This window comes from Nerophis ophidion, linkage group LG07 (genome assembly GCF_033978795.1).
Source record: "Nerophis ophidion isolate RoL-2023_Sa linkage group LG07, RoL_Noph_v1.0, whole genome shotgun sequence".
Classification (NCBI taxonomy): Eukaryota; Metazoa; Chordata; class Actinopteri; order Syngnathiformes; family Syngnathidae; genus Nerophis; species Nerophis ophidion.
In genome coordinates this window covers 55,980,067-55,999,918 of record NC_084617.1, presented here as the reverse complement: position 1 = coordinate 55,999,918, position 19,852 = coordinate 55,980,067, and the positions used below count along the sequence as shown (strand labels likewise).

The 19,852-nt window shown below is 38.9% G+C and overlaps 1 protein-coding gene across 1 annotated transcript; it reads left to right on the top strand.

The window, feature by feature from the left end:
• Positions 1-3,077: 3,077 nt before the first annotated feature.
• On the top strand, positions 3,078-19,107 carry pik3ip1 (phosphoinositide-3-kinase interacting protein 1). Its single transcript, XM_061906570.1, has 6 exons — positions 3,078-3,425; positions 3,536-3,646; positions 11,023-11,139; positions 14,832-15,014; positions 15,111-15,189; positions 18,006-19,107. The coding sequence occupies exons 1-6, from the start codon at positions 3,107-3,109 to the stop codon at positions 18,220-18,222; spliced, it is 1,026 nt and encodes a 341-aa protein (XP_061762554.1). The 5' UTR covers positions 3,078-3,106; the 3' UTR covers positions 18,223-19,107.
• The last annotated feature ends 745 nt before the right edge of the window (positions 19,108-19,852 follow it).

Sequence of the window (19,852 nt, the reverse complement as noted above, 5' to 3'; positions counted from 1 at the left end):
ATGGCAAAAAACATTTTAAATGTGAAAAAATAAAGAAATCAAAAATCTTAACTCACATTTCATCGACAGCTGAGGTAGCTTCTGGGGTTTGCCGACATAGTCTCACAAGATGAAGTTTCTCTTTAAATATCCTTCTTGAAAATGGCCTTGCCAATACATTTATGTGTTGTCTTGTCTAATCATAAAAAAGGCAGACGAGGCATGTTGGCGGAGTTCTTAAAGTTCACTCCACCGTGTGCTCATCAAAACCGGCATATCTATATTAAACCTAAAAAGGGCTACTCTGCATGCTCTTTGCTACTGTGGCATGCTGGGTAATGGAGTTCTTATGTTACCTAGCTCATAACATCACTATATATCATCTAGAAGAGTGGTCCCCAACCTTTTTGTATCCGCGGACCGGTCAACGCTTATTAATTTGTCCCGTGGCCCGGGAGGTGTCCTTTTTTTTTCTTTTTTCTTTTTTTTCTTCTTTGTCATGAAAAAGGGAGTTTTTTGTGGTTGGTGCACTATTTATAAATGTATATTGTGTTTTTTATGTTGATTTAATTAAAAAAATATATATATTTTTTTTATTTTTTTTATAAAAAATTCTTCTGCGGCCCGGTGGTTGGGGACCACTGATCTAGAAGGCCTCACTGACAACAACGCGTGATCTGATTGGCTATTGCAACTGTCTATCACTGTATGTGCCCATTCGCTTACACCAGCAGTGTCCAAAGTGCAGCCCGGGGGACAGTTGCGGCCCACAAGTCATTTTTTAACAGCCCTACGGCACATTCTAAAAATACGTATTAAAAAAAATTAAACATAAAAAGTGGTATAAAAGAGCAAACAGGTGAAATGTAACAAGAACATGTTACAATGTTTACTCCAATAACACAAACCTGCCATGCAGGCTGTTTCTTTCTTAAAAAAATAATAATTAATCAAAATCAATGTTATTATGAATTATTGACCTATTCGAGGCTGTCTTTACATCACATTGAATATTCCACTTTGAGATATTTTTTGGGGGAAATGTTGCATGTTTTGCCATTTAAAAAACAAAGTTTTTTTATTTTTTTAAAGAAGGGCCTAAATCATCCATCCATCCATTCATTTTCTACCGCTTTTTCCCCCTGGGGTCGCGGGGGGCGTTGGCGCCTATCTCATCTACAATCAGGCGGAAGGCGGCGTACACACTGGACAAGTCGCCATCTCATCGCAGGGCCAAATCAAACAAACAAAAAATATAAACAACAATAAAACTTATAATTGACGGATAGATCTGAAGTTGATCTTGGGACAATTGTGTTAAAAGTAAAAAAAAAAATGTATGATTTATTTTTTTTAAACTTTACTGAGCAGGACCTTTTTGGATCCCCAATCATTTTAGTGGGACTTTATTTTTGAGTGTCATTGCTCAAGAAATAGTAATTAATTAAAATCAATGTTGTTATGAGTTATTGACCTTTTTAAGCCTGCAATTATTATATAACCTAAAATATTCCACTTAAATTTTTATTGGGTGAAAATATTGCATATTTTGTGTTTTTTCCATAAGAAAACAGGATTTCTTAAATCTTTAACAACTTTATATTGACAGATAGACTGAATGTTGATCTAGAAATTTAAACCTTTAATAATAATACTGAATAACGGCACATTTTTTTGTATTTTTTTGACCAAAACCCTTTAATTAAGCCTAAGTGGAGGCCTCAATGTATATTTTTTCAAACATATACAGTGGGGCAAAAAAGTATTTAGTCAGCCACCGATTGTGTAAGTTCTCCCACTTAAAATGATGACAGAGGTCTGTAATTTTCATCATAGGTACACTTAAACTGTGAGAGACAGAATGTGAAAAAAAAATCCAGGAATTCACATTGTAGGAATTTTAAATAATTTATTTGTACAATTATGGTGGAAAATAAGTATTTGGTCAACCATTGAAAGCTGTCACTGATAGAAGGAGGTTTTGGCTCAAAATCTCACGATACATGGCCCCATTCATTCTTTCCTTAACACGGATCAATCGTCCTGTCCCCTTAGCAGAAAAACAGCCCCAAAGCATGAAGTTTCCACCCCCATGCTTCACAGTAGGTATGGTGTTCTTGGGTTGCAACTCAGTATTCCTCTTCCTCCAAACACGACGAGTTGAGTTTATACCAAAATGGATACATGGATGATACAGCAGAGGATTGGGAGAATGTCATGTGGTCAGATGAAACCAAAATAGAACTTTTTGGTATAAACTCAACTTGTCGTGTTTGGAGGAAGAGAAATACTGTTTTTATGTTTTATTCAACATAATATAAAATAATAATATGTTTTATTTAACCCCTCTGCCTCACAGTGGCAGGGGGGTTAGTGCGTCTGCCTCACAATACGAAGGTCCTGCAGTCCTGGGTTCAATCCCAGGCTCAGGATCTTTCTGTGTGGAGTTTGCATGTTCTCCCTGTGAATGCGTGGGTTCCCTCCGGGTACTCCGGCTTCCTCCCACCTCCAAAGACATGTACCTGGGGATAGGTTGATTGGCAACACTAAAATTGGCCCTAGTGTGTGAATGTGAGTGTGAATGTTGTATGTCTATCTGTGTTGGCCCTGCGATGAGGTGGCGACTTGTCCAGGGTGTACGCCACCTTCCGCCCGATTGTTGCTGAGATAGGCGCCAGCGCCCCCCGCGACCCCAAAAGGGAATAAGTGGTAGAAAATGGATGGATGGATGGATGATTAAAACATTTTTTTTTTTAATCATGTTCTGTTTGTGTTGTGTTGTTTGCTCGTTCCTCGTATTATCTTTAAACCTGCCCATTGTACATCACTTTGGCTACCCCTGTGGTACATTTTAAATGTGCTTTATAAATTAAGTTGATTTGCATGGGAGCTTTGAGTCAACATTGCCACTTTTATCTCATTAAATTTCACCTCATTCCACTTTTTTTAAATGTTTATTTTTTATTTTTGCAATACTATCAATTTTGCAATTTTTGCAGAATGTGTGGAGGGGCCGGTAAACGATTAGCCGCGGGCCGCACTTTGGACACCCCTGGCTTATAGCCACACTGTCAAGACATGTACTTAATATCAGATGATCGATACCCCAGTTTGCTGTATCGCACACATGTACTGTAGAGAGGTGAGGTTTAGGACCCAAGAGGTGTGTCCTAACTGCTGCCTGCACTCAGCACAGCTGCTCCTCCCACTGTGGAGGCTGTTTACAAGGAAAGAGGAGCTCCTCTCTTGGCAAAAACAAGGTCTGGGACTCACAAGCGAGGGGAGCAGTGTGTTTGAGGCTCTTCAACACAGGCTCTTTCTCCCTTTTTTTACTCGCCACCGCTACTTCACAATACTGCCTCGTCATCCGGGCAGAATGTTTCCCTCTTTCTACCTTCTTCTACTCAGTGCAGCCTTCATGGTCGACTGCAGTCTTGGACGAGAAGGTAAATAAACGTGTTTTTTGTCTTGTGTCATCGAATGAAGAAAAAAAAAAATTGTGATTTGAACGCATTTGCAGGTTTAGTCTGAGTTGATGTGTTGTTGTTTCCTCCAGACTGCATTATGTCCAATGGAGTGGACTACAGGGGGCACCAATCCAGCTCCTCTTCAGGCTTGACTTGTTTAATGTGGACCAACACTTCCACTCAATATGATCCACAGACAGGTAAACACCTTTTTGAAGGTCATGGTAGCCAATAAAAAGTTGTTCAATCCAGTTTTCTTAGCACAAAAGTGATGATTAATACTTTTATTGATACTAATGTCATCAGTGTTTGTGTTTATGTGTTCATGGCCTATGTTGCAAAGCAGCTGTTCTTCTTGTCTTTGTTGTCTCATTCAACTCTGGAATGACACCATACCGGCCCCTGAGTTCAGCTCAAAACTAGGGAGACAAACATTTTTGCAACAAAATTCCCAAAAAACACTGGAGTGCTCTTGTTGTATAGAGCAGTGGTTCTCAACCTTTTTTCAGTGATGTACCCCCTGTGAACATTTTTTTAATTCAAGTACCCCCTAACCAGAGCAAAGCATTTCTGGTTGAAAAAAAGAGATAAAGAAGTAAAACACAGCACTGTGTCATCAGTTTCTGATTTATTAAATTGTATAAGAGTGCAAAATATTGCTCATTTGTAGTGGTCTTTCTTCAACTATTTGGAAAAAACTTGTTGAAATGTAGATTTCTACACATAGAAGTAATCATCAACTTAAAGTGCCCTCTTTGGGGATCGTAATAGAGATCCATCCGGATTCATCAACTTCATTCTAAACATTTCTTCACAAAAAAAGAAATCTTTAACATCAATATTTATGGGACATGTCCACAAAAAATCTAGCTGTCAACACTGAATATTGCATTGTTGCATTTCTTTTCACAGTTTATGAATTTACATTCATATTTTGTTGAAGTATTATTCAATAAACATATTTATAAATGATTTTTGAATTGTAGCTATTTTTAGAATATTTAAAAAAAAATCTCACGTACCCCTTGGCATACCTTCAAGTACCCCCAGGGGTACGTGTACCCCCATTTGAGAACCACTGCTATAGGGAGACAAACATTTTTGCAAAAAAATTCTCAAAAAAACACCTGAGTGCTCCTGTTGTATGAGCAGTGGTTCTCAACCTTTTTTCAGTGATGTACCCTCTGTGAACATTTTTTTTAATTCAAATACCCCCTAATCAGAGCAAAGCATTTCTGGTTGAAAAAAAGAGATAAAGAAGTAAAATACAGCACTATGTCATCAGTTTCTGATTTATTAAATTTTATAATAGTGCAAAATATTGTTCATTTGTAGTGGTCTTTCTTGAACTATTTGGAAAAAAAGATATAAAAATAACTAAAAACTTGTTGAAAAATAAACAAATGATTCAATTATAAATAAAGATTACTACACATAGAAATACTCATCAACTTAAAGTGCCCTCTTTGGGGATTGTAAAAGAGATCAATTTGGATTAATCAACTTCATTCTAAACATTTCTTCACAAAAAAGGAAATCTTTAACATCAATATTTATGGAACATGTCCACAAAAAATCTAGCTGTCAACACTGAATATTGTTGTATTTTTCTTCTTCACAGTTTATGAATTACATTCATATTTGGTTGACATATTATTCAATAAATATATTCATAAAGGATGTTTGAACTACTGCTATTTTTTAGAATATTTAAAAAAAATCTCACGCAGCCCTTCGCATACCTTGAAGTATACCCAGGGGTACGCCTACCCCCATTTAAGAACCATTGGTATAGAGAAACTTGGACCACAGTAAACACATTGGCAGATCCTTGCATTGACATTTTAACCATGCCAGCAAGCGGAACACTGCGGTCCAAATTTCTGATTTACATAACTAAGGCGTTCCTCAAGGCATTTCTTTAAGTACTCTCCTTTTTGGCAGTTACACATTTTTACAAGAACATGATTTATGTAACTAAGGTGTTGCTGTAACTTGTTTACTTCAGATGCCGTCAGTAGTAGTCAATGTCTTTACTAGTAGTGTTCCTTAGGGCAGTGTTTTGCAACCACTGTCTGTCTGCTGTGCCTTGTGAGATTATGTTTTTTCACCTAATTGGGATAAATATATTTTTTACAAACCAGTAATTATGGTCCACAAATAATGTGTCGTTGTTGAGTGTCTGTGCTGTCTAGAGCGCGGCAGCGTAACCGTGTAATAATCTTCCATATCAGTAGGTGGCAACAGGTAGCTAATTCCTTTGTAGATGTTTGTCTGATCACAATATGCCGACGACAGCGGGAGGTAGTGTGCAGGTAAAAAAGTTTCTAATGCTTAAACCAAAAAAAAACAAAAGGTGAGTGGCCCTTGGAAAAAGGCATTAAAGCTTAGGGATGGCAAGGCAGAACGAAACTAAAACTGAACTGGCGACAAAGTAAACAAAAACGGAATGTTGGACGACAGCAAAGACTTACAGCGCGTGGAGCAGGGACGGCGTCCACAAAGTACATCTGTACATGACATGACAATCAACAATATCCACACCAAAAAAGATAACAACTTAAGCATCTCATGATTGCTAAAACAAAGCAGGTGCGGAGAATAGTGCTTAAAGGAAGACACGAGACTGCACAGGAAAATACCAACAAAACAGGAAAAGCCACCAAAATAGGAGCGCAAGACAAGAACTAAAACACTACACACAGCAAATCAGCAAAAAACTCAAAATAAGTCACGGCGTGATGTAACAGGTCGAGACAGTACACCTACTTTGAGACAATAGCTATAATGTTGCATGTTTGGTTATGGTTTGAATTCATACCCAACAATTGCCACTTTTTATTGTCTACTGAGTTTCATTTTTTTTATGATTTCTGCTGGTGGTCTGCCTCTGCGCCTTGGCTCAAAAAAAATGTTGAAAAACACTGGTATAGAGGATCTTGGACCACTGTAAACACATTGGCAGATCCTTGCAAGGGCATTTTCACCTTGCTAGCAAACAGAACGCTGGGGTCCAAAGGTGTGATTTACATAATAGAAGCGTTCCTAAAGGCATTCCTTTAAATCTCCTTTTTGGCAGGTACACATTTTTACAGTAATGTGATTTATATAACTAAGGTGTTGCTGTAGCTTGTTTATTACAGACACAGTCAGTAGTCATTTGTTCATCTTCTGTACTATTAGGGTTCCATTTTAGGTACTTTATTTTTCATCATTCGGGCTATTCACTCAGTGGCCTTCAAAAAACTTGTGAAGGACTCACATTTTTGCAGCAGATTCTTAAAAACAGTGGAGTGCTCTCATAGGGATAATCCGGCCCCCTGGTCCTTGGCTTTCTGGAAATGTGACCCTCTAAACAAGGCTAGCCATTTTTTTGGCCCTCAACATTTTGTTGCTAAATAGATTGACAACAAATGTCAGTAATTAGGAAAAAAATAAATAGACTTTGGCGTGACAAAGTGGCTCTAAACAACGACATAGAGCAAGAGTAGTAGTCGTTTATTTGGAACATGCTAACAAAGTTACATCAAAACCCAAATGATTTACAGTTCACAGTTCAACATGTCCGTGAGGGAGTAAAAGGTAAACAAAGCTTATTTATACCTAGTTCTTCATTGTATCGCTTCCAGCAATTACTAGAAGGTTTGTTCACTTCCTGTAATCACAATGCTGTGCTCTAAGAAAGACTCTCAAACTTGTTTTCATTGAGGGCCACATAGCAGTTACAGCTGCCTGCATAGGGCCTCTTGTAACAGTGAATACATATGAATATTATTGTTTATGTACACAATTGCTTATGCCACAGGTAGCAAACTCAAAGTCAATCAATCAAAGTTGGATTTTATAGCCTTTAATCACAGGTGTCTCAAAGGGCTGCACAAGCCACAACGACATCCTCGGCTCATGGGGCTTCAATGTTTTTTTTAATTCAACACAAAAAAAATTCATTTTTTTTAAACCCTAGTGTTATTTGATTATGCATCACAAATTGTATTAATATATTTGTTTTGTTGAAATACAGATAAATACTTAGATGGCTGCTTGTCATTCTGACTTATAATTTCAAATGAGTTTGCAAAAAAAACATAATATTAAAATGCAAAGGCAAATGTGTAGCAATATCACATATCAATATGTATTAGGGTTGTCAAAAATAAGTTAACTCATGTGATTAATCACAAACAACTATCGCGTTAATTATGTATCAACACAAATTAATCATACAACAATAATAATAATTATTATTATTTTCTTTATAAAGCACTATGCATTTTTTTTAATCTCAAAGAACTACAATGGTAAGTTAAAAGCAAACAAAACATACACTGAGGATACAATGCAAACTTAGGCTGATTTGTAACTTTTCTTGAAAAGATGTGTCTTCAGTCGTTTTTTAAATATTTCCACATACTATGGTGCTCTTAAATTGTCTGGTGGAGCATTCCAGAGCTGTGGAGCAGTACATACAATGAATTTTGACTGTACATGCTCCTTTATCTTAAAGGCCTACTGAAACCCACTACTACCGACCACGCAGTCCGATAGTTTATATATCAATGATAAAATCTTAACATTGCAACACATGCCAATACGGCCCGTTTAGTTTACTAAATTGCAATTTAAATTTCCCGCGAAGTATCCTGTTGAAAACGTTGCGGAATGATGACGCGTATGATGACGCGTGCGCATGACGTCACCGGTTGTAGCGGACATGTTCTTCCAGCACCGCTCACGGTTAAAAGTTGTCTGCTTTAAAGACATAATTACACAATATTCTGGACATCTGTGTTGCTGAATCTTTTGCAAATTGTTCAATTAAAAATGGAAAAGTCAAAGGAGAAAGATGTAGGTGGGAAGCGGTGTATTGCCTTTAGCAACACAAACACAGCCGGTGTTTCCTTGTTTACATTCTCGAAGGTGAAGCTTTACTATGGATCAGAGCGGTCAAGCGAACATGGTTCCAGACCACATGTCAACCAGCAGGTTTCCGTGAGAAAATTATGGTAATAAGTCGGCTCTTACCGTAGACATGAGCGGAGCTTGCGTCCTCCTGCAGCTGCGGACTATTACCTCCTCCCACCGGAGACACTGGTGGTCACCACACCAGTGACCACACCCCTCCGACTTTCAGGTACCATATAATCTCACTAAAACACTAGTAACATAAGTATATAAAGGATTTTCCAGAATTATCCTAATAAATGTGTCTAATAACATCTGAATCGCTCCCACTGCCCTTTTTTTTTCTTTTTTTTTTCTAGTCCTTCACTCTCGCTATCCTCATCCACTAATCTTTCATCCTCGCTCAAATTAATGGGGAAATCGTCGCTTTCTCGGTCCGAATCGCTCTCGCTGCTGGTGGCCATGATTGTGAACAATGTGAGGATGTGAGGAGCTCTACAACCCGTGACGTCATGCGCACATCGTCTGCTTACTTCCGGTACAAGCAAGGCTTTTTTATTAGCGACCAAAAGTTACGAAGTTTATCGTCGATGTTCTCTACTAAATCCTTTCAGCAAAAATATGGCAATATCGCGAAATGATCAAGTATGACACATAGAATGGACTTGCTATCCTCGTTTAAATAAGAAAATCTCATTTCAGTACGCCTTTAAGTGTGGATGGTCACCTGAAAGGTGGTATGGCTTGGCATACGGTCAGTGATCATGTCAAAACGTACGTTATTGCAAAGGTGAGTGAAGAAACTCTGATTGGTGACTTTTCTGGCAAATTTCACTCCAAAATACACCCTAACCGGATTTTTAATACAATTGTTACCAGGTTTTGAGCAGAGAAATGTAGTGCATTCAAGGAGCTTAAAACATTTTCCAGAGAAATATCCTTAATGACATTGCGACAATAAAATTGCATTTTTGTCTAAATATTGGAGTCTTTTTTTTAAGTGAATGTAGTAAATCAAGCAGATGACCTGTGATTAATCATGATTAATTCACATTCAAATTGTGAGTACCAGTAATCTGATTACAGAAATAAATAATTCGACAGCACTAATATTTATATACAGTCACCGTTACAAGCTGCCCCTCTGAACTGCGATGTGGCCCTCAATGGAAACATGTATTCATTACCAGCCCTAAACGATGCAATATTGTTATTATATATATTTTTAGTGCTGTCAAATGAGTAATTTTTTTAATCATAGTAAACACATTTTTAAAATGTTTATTAATCATGATTAATTACTCGCTTGCACAATTTAAATAAACTTTTAAATAGAGCCTTTTATTTGAACAATTTTATTTTCAGAATGTCATACAGGATAAATAAATAAATAAATACATGATAAATGGGTTGTACTTGTATAGCGCTTTTCTACCTTCAAGGTACTCAAAGCGCTTTGACACTACCACATTTACCCATTCACACACACATTCACACACTGATGGAGGGAGCTGCCATGCAAGGCGCCAACCAGCACCCATCAGGAGCAAGGGTGAAGTGTCTTGCTCAGGACACAACGGACGTGACGAGGTTGGTTCTAGGTGGGATTTGAACCAGTGACCCTCGAGTTGCGCACGGCCACTATCCCACTGCGTTTTACTTGAATGCACAATATTTGTTTTCTCAAAACTTGGTATCAGTTTTATCCAAAGTTCTGCGCTGCCTTTTCGGTAACCATTTGCGGTTAAGGTAAAGGAGCATGTACAGTAAAAATTAATGGTGTGATTAATCTGCAAATATACTGTACATGATTAATGCAATCATTTCTGTGATTAATCACATGAGTTAATGCTGTTCTTTTGAAAGCTTTAATTTTTTTGTACGTACAAAGTGATGAATAGGTTTCTTTGAAAATCGTAAGCCAGGGTGACATGCAGCTGTTCGTGTTGGTGGAATGTATGCTAATATAATGTTTGTTGCATGATCAGATAATAGTTTTAAAACATGTAGAAATTAAGAATATGTATTTGAAAAAAATTATGCATGATCAGATAATAGTTTAAAAAATATATAAAAAATTAAAATACAAATACATTGTTTTTAAGCATTATCAGACAATATTTTTAAAAACTTGAAATTAAACATATATATTAAAAAGCAAATATGCATGATCAGATATATTTTTTTAAATATATAGAACTTATAAATACATATGTAAAAAAAAAAAAATTAAGATCAAGTTTCAAGATCAGATAATATTTTTTAAATTGTTTATAAATGTACAAAGTATACCCGTCCATCCATTTTCTTCCGCTATCCGAGGTCTGGACACGGGGGCAGCAGCCTAAGCAAAGAAGCCCAGACTTCCCTCTTCTTAGGGATTGCATCCAGTGCCTTCTTCACCACGACGGATCAAAACAAAAATATATATAAAAAATTACATGCAATTTTTTTGTCAAAATTAAAAAAAAATATTGTTGAGATAGGCGCCAGCGACCCCAAAAAGGGAATAAGCGGTAGAAAATGGATGGATGGATTACAGGCCTAAGTCTTGAGTTTAACACCTGGGGCATAAAATGTGTATGTCATACAGCCATTTTAGGACGCAGCAGCACTGGCAGTAAGACAAAGTGTACTACTTTTTAACACACTTGCTTTTTTCCCCTCCTCTTAGGTGTGGGAGATCACAATTACTGCCGAAACCCGGACTCTTCTGAGAGACCTTGGTGCTACATCACAGGCCCGGATGCAACCATCCAGAAGCAGTTTTGCTCCCTCCAGGCATGCCCAGGTGACCTTGAGCCTCCCTTCCTTCAGAATTATGAACAATATTTGCAGTAAATGTCACAAAACTTGTTGGAATGTGTGGATAGTTTGTTAGCCTGAAAAGTAGGTCAAGTGCTCCTGGGGAAAATCATGAGATTTTTATGCTGCTTGCAACCTCATTAGAAAAAGTTAAAAGACTGAATTACTCCACGTGCAATAAGTTTTCTATGCCAATAGTAGGTCAGTTGATTAAATCACTGCCAGTTTTTTCCTTGTCTCAAACCAACAATAACAGTCACACAGTCACGTGTCGCTCAAGTTCACTTGCACCACAACTTTTCCACGGTCACGCCTCCCGGCTCCCCTCATTGGAGGACGCCGTTTGTCTCGCCTTAGAGACGGAAAGTTAGTGGCTGCTCCGTTTAATGACGCTGTCTTTTTCTAGTCAGGTTTGTACACAGCCAACTTTGTGCTTGCAGAGGAAATGGGTGCAGAGTGTGTGTGCGTGTGTGTGTGTGTGTGTGTGTGTGTCTCTGGGGGGGGAGTGGTGGGGAGGAAGCAGATGTGAAGGCTGCTGCTTATGAAAAACACAAGAGACTTTTTTTAATGACCTCCAGAGTATCTGAAATATTTATAATCATAAGGAAGTCATCAGGAGCAGGCCGACGACTCTCCTTGCTGCTCTCCCGCGTCAGCGCTGGTGTTATTGGATCAACAACAGTAATCAGAAACCGCACTTTATGCACGACATGCTGGTCAGTCTAAAGTGGAACAAAGTGCATTATTCATATCCATGCATTATACCACTAATATGTCATTAAAGCAAGAGCAGGCTTAATCGGCGCCTGTGCCAAATTTCATTTTGAGGCCCCCCTCTCCCACTTAATAAAACATTTTTTTACACTTTTTCATTCATGCCAAGCTATTTATTTAATATAAAATCCTACTTGAATGTAATTGTATGCTTGTTTTGTTCTAAAATGATTATGGATTACAGAAGTGATTAAAGAAAACACAGCAACATATTTTTTATAAAGCTTATTACATTTTGAATGTTCTACTATTGGTGTAAGTCAGATGATCCATTTCATTTGTGGTATTGAATGCTTCATACAGTTTTTGTTTAATAAATAAAGTGGCTACCGCAAAATACGTACACAAAAGCAAAAACTACTGTTGGCTCTCATTATGAGTTTGTAAACAACAACCAAAACAACCCCAAAATATTTTGTAATAATAATCTCATCACTTGAGTATTGTTGATATACTAATACTACACTACATATCAAATGTATCGACATTGGGATTGATCACCCCGAGTCTACATTGAAGCTTTAGTCGTTGTTGTGTAGATGCTTAGCCATTTCTTTGCTTCTAGTCCTCCAGTGATAATGATACATGGAATAAACTTGTCCACCCAGGTGGTAAGGATAAGTATATTAGGAGTCGTTTCACACTGTGACTTCATTGAAACTTGGTCTCAAATTTGAGCCGGTGTTTTGGCAAGACATGCACCCCCCTGGAATTCATGAAACTCGCACATGTGTGTAACAAAGGGTATGTCCCTGAGTGTGCGTCCCTTTTTAGAAGGATTAGTTTTCATGTGACCCATGTAAATACTGGGATACCATTGCTGTAAATTTCGGCTGGGCTCAGCAGTTCATTGGCCGATCAATTAAAAAATGCAAATAGTGGCCCTGATCCAATAACACAATCGGGATCAGGACTCCATTTTCTACCGCTTATCCCTTTTGGGGTCCTCTATGGAAATGAAATTGTTAAAATTTTTTTTTTTTAGTCCAAAAAACATAAGTAAAATAACGAAAACAAACATGTTCCTGGCACAACTCCATCCAGGATTCTACCCCTGTGTGTGAAATTACCAGCCCTGCACCAACACTGTGAGCCACGGGAGACAATAAAACTATTTGGTGATTAATTTGCCATCATATCCTTGTCAGTGATGGAGCAGGAAGGGGCAATGAATACGTTGTTGCTGTAAAACTGAATACGAAGCACCCTCTTGACATTTTCAATGTACTGCTCCATGAAAAACCGGCCCCCCACAGATGGGGTCCTTACACACGTGTCGTGTTATGTCTACAGGGACGCTCCCTGTATCAATAACACTTCTAAGTATGAACTCTCTTATAGTTGACAAATAATTAATCATTTAGACACTCACTGATACTTAATGCACTCATATCGCCATTAAATTATTTTGTACACATTTCGAGGCTGTTTTCCTTTTAGAATTTAGTTGAATTCCACCTTTAGGGTGTTTGATTATTGAGGGTCCACAGTAAGCGCTTAATTAACCCTCTGGGGACATTTCAAAACATTTTCAAAGCCAAACAGAATATGAAAGTCCTTAGTTATTTTAAAAGGCATACAAGTATTTTGGATTCATCTTTTTTTTTTTTTTTTACATTTTTGCTCAAATTTCTTAGTAAACTTCAGTCCTAGACAAAATATCAGACGAGTTGAGTTTATACCTAAAAGTTCTATTTTGGTTTAATCTGACCACATGACATCCTCCCAATCCTCTGCTGTATCATCCATGTATCCATTTTGGTACAAACTCAACTCGTGTTTGGAGGAAGAAGAATACTGAGTTGCATCCCAAGAACACCATACCCACTGTGAAGCATGGGGGTGGAAACATCATGCTTTGGGGCTGTTTTTTCTGCTAAGGGGACAGTACGATTGATCCGTGTTAAGGAAAGAATGAATGGGGCCATGTATCGTGAGATTTTGAGCCAAAACCTCCTTCCATCAGTGAGAGCTTTGAATGGTTGACCAAATACTTATTTTCCACCATAATTTACAAATAAATTATTTAAAATTTCTACAGTGTGAATTCCTGTATTTTTTTTCCACATTCTGTCTCTCACAGTTGAAGTGTACCTATGATGAAAATTACAGACCTCTGTCATCATTTTTGATGATTTTACGGACCGTAGATGGTAAAATCCCTAAATTCCTTGCAATAGCTCGTTGAGAAATGTTGTTCTACAACTGTTAGACCATTTGCTTACAAAGAGGTGACCCTCGCCCCACCCTTGTTTGGGAATTACTTAGCATTTTATGGAAGCTGTTTTTATACCCAATCATGTCACCCACGTGTTCTTAATTAGCCTGCACACCTGTGGGATTTTCCAAATAAGTGTTTGATGAGCATTCCTGAACTTTATCAGTATTTATTGCCACCTTTCCCAACTTTTTTGTCACGTGTTGCTGGTATCAAATTTTAAAGTTAATGCTAATTTGCAAAAAAAAAAAAGTTTATCAGTTTGAACATCAAATAGGTTGTCTTTGTAGCATATTTAACTGAATTTGGGTTGAAAATTATTTGCAAATCATTGTATTCCGATTATATTTACATCTAACACAATTTCCCAAATCAAATGGAAACGGGGTTTGTATGTATATGTATATGCATATGTTGATGTTATGTATATTTAAAATTCAACTTGAAAAAAAGCATGTTTAATGAAGTTACACAACAAAAATTGGTGGCCAAAAATACAGCAAACATCTACTGAAAGGACAAAAGTCAGCCTTTCTCCCGTGAGTGTTACATGATGAATTTGAATAAGAGTCTTCATGTATTAGCGTTAAGTGTGCCTCTGATAATGGACAGAAACACAATCGAGGGTAATCGGTGTGTATCATCATAAGTGACTAACAATGTTGATGCTCTGCTGTGTTTTGCAGAGCTGACCTCCGCTCAGGCAGCCGACATGGAAGCGCCCTTTCCAACTGCGTCAGCTGACACTTCTGTCCGTCTAACCACGCGCTCCTCTTCTGGAGATGAAGCCGCCGCCATACAGCCGGTGCTGGGAATCAGCCAACGAGTGCGTACGGGATCCAAAAAGAAAAAAGATATGGGCCCGCTTGGTATGCGCCGCAAATAAACATGATGATAATAATGATATTTATTATACGGTGTATATTTATTTCTTAACTTGCTGCTGCTGAATATGTGGTTTGCAGGCTACGCCCTCGGCATCGTCATGATGGCCATCATAATTGTCCTCGGGGCAGGCATCACCTTTGGATACTTCTATAAAAGGTCAGAGTTGAATAAAATACTAGCATTATTAATAATGCGTAACATATTGCACTATAACTCGCATATGAATAATGCAGCTTGTTATTGCACATTCCGCTGTTGTTGCATTTGCACGCGATGCTTCCAACACAAATCCCACAAGGAACACTAAGGGGGGGTGGCAGGAAATGAAAGTATTTCTTTTTAAAGCGTTCTCATTTGAGATTCTTGGAAAAGACGCCGGTGTATGGAGAGCAGAAAGGACACAAGATGGGACTCTGCTCTTTTGGATGCAACGTTACAGGAGCATATTTCTTCCTATTTTTAGCCACTGGTGAATTAGTAGGAGGAGTCTACAGTGACAACATGGACATATGGGACACTGAGAGAATGTCATGCATGAGCAATCTTCTCATGCAGCCTCCTTGCAAACAACAGCAGAACACGCTGAAGCAGGGCCCAGGAATTACACCAGACTGGATCAAAACTTGGGAGACAATAATTTTACAGCAAATTCCTAAAATCTCTGATTGCTCCTGTTGTATGGAGGAACTTGGACCAGTTTAAACACACATTGGCATATCTTTGCATTGACATTTTAACCCTGCTCGCAAACAGAGAACTAGAGTTGTACGGTAATCAACTATATTACAACTATACATACTATAGTTTTTAAGTAATTAATAAAAAACTGTACTATACTGCCATTGAAAAATACCGGTACTTTTTTTCCTCCGTATGACATACAGAGCCAAGGCGCATGTTGAGTGTGTCAGCACACACATAGAGCGCATATAAGCAGAAACAGAGTAGAGAGGACGAATGCGAAAAAACGGCAATTCTGCTAGTGAATAAAGAGCGTGCATGAAGCGCAATTCGGAGATATTTGGGGTGCAAAATTACAGAAAAAGGTGACTCTTTCAACGCGGAAGAACCGCGCTGCTTTAAAAAATACAGTACAGGCCAAAAAGTTTGGACTCTCCTTCTCATTCAATGTGTTTTCTTTATTTTCATGACTATTTACATTATAGATTGTCACTGAAGGCATCAAAACTATGAATGAACACATGTGGAGTTATGTACTTTATGAAAAAAAGATGAACTATTTTCTATTTTATATTCTAGTTTCTTCAAAATAGCCACCCTTTGCTCTGATTACTGCTTTGCACACTCTTGGTATTCTCTCGATGAGCTTCGAGAGGTACCTGAAATTGTTTACACTTAACAGGCGTCATAGTTTTGATGCCTTCACTGACAATCTACAATAGTCATGAAAATAAAGAAAACGCATTGAACTGTATTTCTTGCCAAAGGCACATGGCTGCTCTGTGGCGTGGCTCGGGTGGTAGAGCAGCTGTGCCAGCAACTTGAGGGTTCCAGGTTTGATTCCTAGTCACGTCCGTTGTGTCTTGGGCAAGTTCTCTGCACCCACCTTGCTCCCAGTGGCAGGACTGCCTTGAAATGAGATTCTTTATCTCAGTGGGACTTTCCTGGGTAAATAAAGGTTCAAAAAAAGGTGGCAATGCAGTGTTGCGTCAAACTTAGGTAAACATTTCAATAACCTGCACACGTAGTTGAAAGAGTGACAGGTAATGTAGTCAAACAGCATCTCCGCTGTGCACGTACAGATTGGTAAACGCGCACACAGCTGGTTGGCTTGTTGCCAATTATTAGCGCAGTGAAAACCGCCCACGTAGCGTAAACTAATGAAGTAAAATGGCATAATTTTGTAACAAATTGCAAGAATTTGTGTTTTATCTCTAACAAAGTGTATTTACCTGCTATATGTCTCATGTGTGTACTTTTAGCCGTAGTATTGATTTGAGCTAATGATTGTCACAGACAAAGAGTGGTAAACATAAATCATGAATCATTTACTACAATGTCAATAAAGATTTATTTTATATTTTAATTCTAGATTTTGTCAGGCTATATGCAATATATGGGTGGTACAGTGGAACAGGGGGTTAGTGCATGTGCCTCACAATACGAAGGTCCTGAGTAGTCCTGAGTTCAATCCCGGGCTCGGGATCTTTCTGTGTGGAGTTTGCATGTTCTCCCCATGAGTGCGTGGGTTCCCTCCGAGTACTCCGGCTTCCTCCCACTTCCAAAGACATGCACCTGGGGATAGGTTGATTGGCAACACTAAATGGGCCCTAGTGTGTGAATGTGAGTGTGAATGTTGTCTGTCTATCTGTGTTGGCCTTGCGATGAGGTGGCGACTTGTCCAGGTTGTACGCCGCCACCCCCCCGAATGCAGGTGAGATAGGCTCTAAGTTCTATTTTGGTTTCATCTGACCACATGACATTCTCCCAATCCTCTGCTATATCATCAATGTATCCATTTTGGTATAAACTCAACTCGTCGTGTCTGGAGGAAGAAGAATACTGAGTTGCATCCCAAGAACACCATACCTACTGTGAAGCATGGGGGTGGAAACATCATGCTTTGGGGCTGTTTTTCTGCTAAGGGGACAGGACGATTGATCCGTGTTAAGGAAAGAATGAATGGGGCCATGTATCGTGAGATTTTGAGCCAAAACCTCCTTCAGAGAGAGCTTTAAATGGTTGACCAAATACTTATTTTCCACCATAATTTACAAATAATTCTTTAAAATTCCTACAATGTGAATTCCTGGATTTTTTTTCCCATTCTGTCTCTCACAGTTGAAGTGTACCTATGATGAAAATTACAGACCTCTGTCACCATTTTAAGTGGGAAAACTTACATATCGGTGGCTGACTAAATACTTTTTTGCCCCACTGTATACGAATGATTCCGACTGGAAATTCATCGTCTCGGAACCAATGAATGAATGAATCGTGTGTGTGCGCAGGGGCCGCGACCTGAAGAAGCAGCACGAGCAGCGGGTGTACGAGCGGGAGATGCAGAGGATCACCCTCCCGCTCGCCGCCTTCTCCAACCCCACGTGCGAGCTGGTGGACGAGAACGCCATCGTGGTCACCGCCGAGCAGGAGGTCACCCCGATGCAGGAGGAAGCGGAGGGCGGGGACCCGCTGATGGGCCAGCAGATGGGCACACCCGGGGCGTGAGTGGGCGTATCTTCCTCCATCAATAAGGACTTTTTAATGAACGACACGTTCTAGCGGACCAAAACAATCCTCGCCTTTCTCCCGTGTGGGAAGCAGATCCATCCAAATACATCATTTTTTGTTGTTTGTGAGACAGATGAGGACAAGTTTGGTGTTTATAGTTTCATAGTCAGCTGATGGCCTGTCCTATTTAGTATGCGTATGGATCAGTGTTTATAACAGTGAGATGAAGCCAAGTGGAATTAATTGCCATGTGTTTGATCGACCCGCTGGCTGTGCCGAGGGACGATCATGTATATATTTGTGTATAATATGTATATATGTATTTGTACAGAAATAGTACTTTGTTTTCGTGTGTAAAAATAGATCCTCCTCTGAGGCAGGATGAGCAGAAAACAAGACTTCCCTATCCAGAAATGCCTTACTAAGCACGAATGTACTTTTTGTTTCGACACAAAAGGCAGGCAGAGCGGTCCTTTAGTGCCACAGGTTAAGGAGCGACAGGAAGTGGGTTTCTCTCAGGAAGCATGAGAGGTAGTCCTCAGGATAACGGAACAGGAAGTCCTGCTTTTGTCAGAGCATGAAGGATGCTGCTGCTGACGTGGGACATATTCCTTCTCCACGTGAAACATAAATGCATCAACCTGCAGCGGGTTTGTGTTTACATCCAGCTGACATGTTTAGCTGCCATCACTCCAGATTACTTTTGGATGCACATCACTTAAATCTTTCAAATACTGCTGTTCAACTGTTGTTGTTGTGTGCTGACTTGCTTTTTTACCCCACCACAAAAAGCAAGTTGCATTTGAATTCAGCGCTTGTTCATGTAAGACTGTTTGGTTTTTCAGTGAGACTGAAATAAAAAGAAATGTGGAAACAAGAAAAGGTTTTAATTCCATTCATCTAAATCAGTTCAGGATACAATCAGTGGATGTAACACGGCGCCTCTTTGGCGCCCTCTGCTGGTCATATTTAAGTACTACACGTGCTCGTCAATAAACAAAACATTGATTTGACAAAGTTTACCAAGAGCACATTTATCGAGGATGAAGAATCATTACCTCTTGTTTGTTTGGACTTGACTGAAGATACACAAATAATCATTGAAGAAATGGACAACTGTTACAGTCGACAAAAACACGAGTGATAACCAACACTGCTAAAGTAGTCAGGACACTTTCTTTCCTCAATGTTGATTTGTGTCTCAGGACATTCAATCGATCGAAACAAGACTGTTCAGTTTGTCTTGGAAGACATTTCTCCGCTCAGTTCATGCTCTGCACACACTTGGGTTATACGGATCTAATCCGGACTAGATTTAGATTGCTCAGATCTGGTCCAGACTACACTTGGATTGATCAGATTAAGTGCGGACTAGTTTCAGGTTGGTCTGATCTGGTTTGGACTATATTTGGGTTAGTCGGGTGTAGTTCGGACTAGAGTTAGGTTGAAGATTAAATTTAGTTTGGTCGGAACTAGTTGAGACTAGATATAGGTGGGTTGGATCTAGTTGAGACTAAATTGAATTTGGTCGGATTTAGTTCAGACTAGATTTAGGTTGGTTAGTGAAAGTTCGGACTAGATTTAGATTGGTCAGTTTAAGAGCGGCCTAGTTTCAGGTTGGTCAGAT